The sequence below is a fragment of the Ciona intestinalis genome, chromosome 7, assembly GCF_000224145.3.
Source record: "Ciona intestinalis chromosome 7, KH, whole genome shotgun sequence".
NCBI classification, from domain to species: Eukaryota; Metazoa; Chordata; class Ascidiacea; order Phlebobranchia; family Cionidae; genus Ciona; species Ciona intestinalis.
Genome location: NC_020172.2, coordinates 4,602,257 through 4,608,425, shown reverse-complemented (window position 1 = coordinate 4,608,425; position 6,169 = coordinate 4,602,257). Strand labels below are relative to the sequence as shown.

Genomic DNA, 6,169 nt, shown 5'->3' with positions numbered 1-6,169 from the left:
ATCTTACTCTGGTTTGTTCTGGAACGCTCTCTTTGTCATCTTCTTGACTTGCCGGTCACGATTAGAATGTTAGATTAGTTGCCTTGTATCCAAATTGAACTCCATCGTAAAAACACTGATTATCATAATTCCGTGAGTCCGGGAGAAACCTCTGTGTGGTTGTTCCAAAACAGGACTTTTGTAACTGGTTTAAAGCGGTCAGTTTTAAAATATTTGTTGACAACATTTTGCATGAACACAATAAATATTTTCTAAGCCCTCATATCTGTACGAATCAAAGCACATGAAAACAGGAAATTGCAAGTATGGTTTTATAGTATCTAATCTAATTTATATAACTGCAAGTAAAGTGTGATGCGCTTAGTAAAACTGTGCTTTCAAATCTATTTTTAATCTTAGGTTTCTGTTGGGCAATATAGGGTTAGCGCACCTGCCTTCAGAATATGGGTTCGAAGCTCGACACTGCTCTGCTATAATTATAGACTTATGTTTCCTTACACTCTTAACAGCAATTGCTCAACAGTGGTCCTTTATATATGAATTGTATAAATTGTCAACTATATAGCCTTGCCCTACAATATATAAAACATGCAGCGCGATAATTCCGTATTTACAAAAAACTTAACTGGCAAATAATTATCGTCTATATCTTTCATAAACAACTGAAATACTGAAAACACGAACATTTAAAATTCCCACGAACACAAGTCAAAAGTTATGCAACACGTGAGAAAATTCTTTAAATTTCGTCAGGTTTCCATAGCTGCTGACCGTTCTAATGACGTTTAAGCGCAGATAAGCAAATATTTCGTGAAGTCACCAGAATAAAATTAGGCGAAACTTTCTTAAACTATATATTCTTTTTAAAAAATACACATATATTTAAACAACTAAACTGTACAGTTGTTGTAACTTCAATCGCGGCTCGTAAACATATGCTGAAGCTCGGCAATTGTTCCAACCTACCGTAAAGGGTTAAATGGTTAATGGGAGTTTGAAAATTTAAAATGCTAATTTCTCGAACACCGGATAACACTACAACACAACTGATTCACCCCACCTCGAAAAACCAGGTACAACTATACACAGCATCGCTGCATCTTTAGATTTTTAAAAACAAAGGAAGCAAAGTACCATTTAACTGTAGAGTCCAAAATAGCTTTGCACCATAGGCAAAAGCTGTCGTCGGTAAAAATAAACATATAGTAGGGTGGGAGAGGATGGGACACCTTTTCATTCTATTTTCTCATCCCATTTGTTAGTAAATCAAGCACTTTTAAAGAATTATAAAACCGTATCCTCACGACTCCAAAAGACCGTTGTTAATTGTTTAAAACACGATCAGTATAGGCCTATATTAAATTAAGTGATAAAGGTGTTCCTCCTTTTTACCTTTCTATACGGTCTTCATCAAAATAAAACCACGCATTTTCGGAAATTAAACACAATTTTTATTGAGTACAATCCCCACAAAGTAAATGGTTCAACAGGCGGTCACCTAAACGGATGGACGTCGGGCACGTTTTCCTCTTCTGTTCTTTCTCTTCTTTCTACCATGTCGTCTCACCCTGCGACATCTACGTAACGATTTCTTTGCTGTACGAAGCAAGTTTCGTTTCAGCTTCGCAACGAAATCGCCTTCATTGAGTTGGGCTCCTCTGGATGTCGCCATGGAGCCCATAACTAGGTATCTCGATTTTTTGGTCAGTGGAACGAAGCAATCTGGGCATGGAACTTCGAGCCAAAGTTTTGCTTTTTTGTTGGTTCGAACTGTTAGCGATCCTGACTTAAACGACTTCACGACGACAGTCAGCACTCTCACGCCACCATCCGGTCGATTTCGGATGCGCACAACTTTCAGTAGGAGCGCTGTGGAAATAAACAGTATAGTATGAGCAATCTTCTACTCTAAATGGATGATGTCCTTGAGAACCAGGATTTAAACACGTAGCAGTATAGCATGATATTCTAAATAAAACTTAAAACCGTAGAAGTTATAAAATAAATAGCACCCAAATTTGAATGTGGGTCCATATACCACGAATTATAAATCGAAACAGAAGACCCATGTCTATAACAACGGTGGTTGCTCTGCCACACGAGGAAAAATAAATTATATTCCTTTATTCTTTCATTTGAATAATAGACTGACGATGCCGTTTAGGCGAAATATAAATCTTTTATATTATACAATTGGTTGGACTTGAGTTGTGTCTGTTAAGTTTTCGTGGCACCAGAACCTTACATTCATTCATTTAACCACAAAATCTCTGCGAATCTCACCGTGTGATAGCGAGCAAATAGAGGTAGCAAGATCATCGTTATGTATACAGTCTGACGTGCAAACGGAAGATGACGACGGTGTGGTTGCAGCAGCCGCAGTCGTTGTTGTTGGTGCTATTGTTGTTGTTGTTATTGTTGTTGTCGTTCTCTCCGTTGTAGTGGTGACTGGTTAAAAAAAGTATAGAAATATTTTAGTTTCAAATAAGCATTAAAATATTTTTAAATTAAAAAGTATAAAAATCTATTTTTTAGTTGCTAGCTTAAGTCTTAAGATTATAAAGTGTTATAGTGTAAGATGGTTTATGTTTTCATTATCTTTTCTCGTTCCCGTAAACAAAGAATATTTACAGAATTTATAACGGTAGCCTTACGACTCGCGTTGTTAATTGTTGAAAACACGATCAGTAAATGTGAAATATACAACATGGAATACAGAAATATAGGTACTTTTAAAACAGTTGTTCTACTATTACTACCCATCTTTTCGCTTTTGTAAACTCTACCAGTCTTCGTTATCGTGACCGAAGAGACGAAATCAATATCATTTATTCATTCTAACTGTATCCCATCTAACCCTAAGTGATATATATTAAACTAATACCCACTTGGAGATACAAATTGGTAAGTGAATCTAAAACCGTCCGCGTTCCCACTTCCATCGGTTACCATTCTGATTGACATTTCGTTGCCTGATGACGTCACATACCTGCTTGGTATGCTTCCACACGTTTTGTTCATCAGAAGATTCGAAGTTAATTCACTGGAAAAATATGATGTTTAATGTAGTGCTTTCCCCACGTTTTAAGATACATCAGTTTTATTTGTATTTTTCATATATGTTTTAGGCATTTAGAGATTTAAAATAAATTATTTGTATTTGTATATTAGTATACATAATAATACGCTTAGGCATTAGGGTTTAACATCAATCATTTTATACGTGTTATGCATTTAGAGATCTGATTTTCTGGCACAAAAATTAGCAATAACGGCAGTGGCAATTGACAAATATAGTTGGGGCGTATTGATATACATTCTACAAAGGAGAATTGTCAATTAAAAAAGTAATAATGATGTCGTCCGCCCTTCATAAATTACAAGTGTAGTCGGTTACGAACGGCGTGACCTTGTAAATATCAAATTGTCTGAGTCAGAACGTCAACAAACGAGTGGGCGGTATTTAGGGAACTTGAACCAGGAAACCTAAGTTAGTTTCACAATGTATGTCTTGTTAATCTTATAAATGACTATGTTTAACCAGCTGTCGGGAAACAATGATATTAGCTTTGGTTTTGACCATGACATAAAAGTGTGTTTTTTGTTTTCTTTCAGTAGTAAATATTACGATATTACGCTGTATTAAAATGGTAACGTGGGGTGGGGGAAGATGGGACACCTGTTTATTCTGTTTTCTCGTGAAATTTAATAGTACACAAACAACATACAAGGAGTTATAAAACCGCACCCTCACGACTCCCATAGACCATTGTTAATTTTTCAAAACAAGATCAGGAAATTTGAATATCATGTGCCAAAGGTGTCCCATCATGTGCTAAAGGTGTCCCACCTTACCCCACAGTACTAAAGTTAGGACGAATATTCATTATAGACTTATTTACCATGACGTCATAACCAACTTACCGTCCGTCGTGTATGACGACATAGTCGTACAGACAATCGCCCGTCTTGTCTGCCTCCAATTCGAAGTTAACAATACGAAGCCGAATTCGATGCCCACGCGGCGCGACGATTCTCCAACCGCAGTTTATCAGGTTAGGGTAACCCCCTACTGTTTTATATCCTGGACTGGTGATGGAGCCGGGCGAGGTTAAGGTTTGAAGGTCGGGACATACTCTCTCTTCTACTATAGGCCCTGTGTGAGAAAATTAACGTTAACTTTTAGTGAGTAAATAAATGAATTAAACACGATCAGGAAATATGTAACATTATGTTGCAACCCCATCATCTTATACCCCATAGTAATGTAGTTTAACTTATAAACAAACTCACTCGCAGTAGTGACCGGGGTGACGCTTCTACCGCCAGCTACTTTAGTTGCATACGTGGCGTCAAACCCAATCTCATTGCCACTGGAGTCGCTAGAGAACGTGACGTACATCTCGTTGCCAGGCGACTCAATGTCGTCAGGAATTGCCGACCGCTGACAGAATCTCCCGAGGAATCTGAAACGGAATAGTTTCGCGATAAGCGGGTTGGGTGCTTGAGTAGAATGTGGTTTGCAATTTTCTCAACTTTGTAGGATTTAGTTTGCAATACAGAAAGATGGCTCAAAGCGATTTACCGTAAGATGAAAATTTGATACAGAAAAAGATAAAACGATGCCCTAGGATATAAACGTAAGTTTCCTAATACAAATGTAAAACTATATATAGTAGAGTGAAATGAAATGGGAGCTTGTTTTATTCTCTTTTCTCGTTCAATTTGGTAGTAGACAAAGATGATTTTCATAATTATAAAACCGTAGCCCCGCGTCTCTGAAATAGCGTTGATATTTGCTTTAAAACACGGTCATGAAATGTGGGTTTTGGTGCTAACGGTATCCCATTATACCCCAGCAGAGGTCATCCTATTATATATATTGTACAGACCTGGAACCGTCAGCATCGGTTGATCCCCCAACCACAGTCACAGCGTCGAACCTACAGTTCTCTGAACTTTCCAACGTCATTTTACCGAAACGTAGGACGACTCTTCGATCCGGTGAAGTCCGTATATGCCATACGCATGTCATACCGTTTGGGTAATTAGACTTCGGAAAGTTGACGCTGTGGAAGCCGCCCTCGTCTTCTGTGAGCAATCCGCCGCAAGAGTTTGGTTCTATAAGGTGGTATGGTTGGGTTAATATTGTAGAATGAATGCAATGAATGAATGAAATTTGCTTTATCCTCGCGTGCCCGAAAACGACAGTTGTTATATCATAGGTGTCCGTTTTACCACGGGTGGGGATGCATAGCCTAGAGATACAGCTTTATTAATTACATTTTACGTTTGAATTAGACAGCCATATCTCTTTAGTATATGCTGTGTAGGGTGGTGCATTATAGAATTAGACTATAGCGTACTATATAGTATAAAATATTTTAAATATAGTAGAATGGAGAAGATGGGACACCTTCGGCGCATAATATCCGAATATCCTGATCGTGTTTTAAACAGTTAACAATGGTCTATGGGTGTCTTGAGCATATAGTTTTATAGAAGTTCCTTGTTTACTACCACATTGGACGAGAAAATAGAGTTAAAATGTGTCCCAACTTTCCCCACCCTATTATGTATAAGTTAAAAACGAAAGGTTCCTTTTACATGTGGACAGTTTACGGAAGTTATAATACGCTGCATATAGGAATCTAATTTCACATCCCAATTGGTCAATTTCCCTATTCAAACCTAAATATATTGCTACAACATATCATAATATGTGAATGAACGTACCCGCTCTTTGTAGCTGTATTGAATAAAACAAAGCCACGAATCCAGTTTTCTGCGTGCTCTCATCGCTTTTGAACGTCAGAAGTATTTGATTGGATGTGGACAACACTCGGTTCGGACGAAACGGGCCGCAAAAAGTTCCCAGCTTCGGGTGGGTAACTGTAGGGCCATTATAGACTTGTACGCTGTCGTAACCGCAGTTTGCGCTGTTCTCCACGTTAAAATATCTGGGAACGGGAATGTTGTAGATATTTAGTGTATACAAGATTTACTATACCATGTGAGTCATGAGACAAATAGGCGTTACCAATATACAGTAGGGTGGGGTAAGATGGTACACGATTTTTTTCTCCTTTATCTTTACACTAAACAAAGTTTAACATCTGTACTAAACAAAGAACATCCAAAGAGTAAAGAATATATACTCGTATAGCCT

General features: G+C 37.8%; 1 protein-coding gene across 1 annotated transcript in view; it reads right to left on the bottom strand.

Moving 5' to 3' along the window:
• Nucleotides 1-1,447: 1,447 nt before the first annotated feature.
• The window catches only part of LOC100183932 (procollagen C-endopeptidase enhancer 1-like), an 8,151-nt gene continuing 3,429 nt past the window's right edge, over nucleotides 1,448-6,169 (bottom strand). The window contains exons 7-9 of the mRNA XM_002122647.5: nucleotides 2,889-3,043; nucleotides 2,284-2,448; nucleotides 1,448-1,869 (exon numbers count right to left, since the gene is read on the bottom strand). Of these exons, the coding sequence (XP_002122683.2) occupies nucleotides 1,499-1,869; nucleotides 2,284-2,448; nucleotides 2,889-3,043 (691 nt within the window). The 3' untranslated portion in view covers nucleotides 1,448-1,498. The remainder of the gene's footprint in view (nucleotides 1,870-2,283; nucleotides 2,449-2,888; nucleotides 3,044-6,169) is intronic.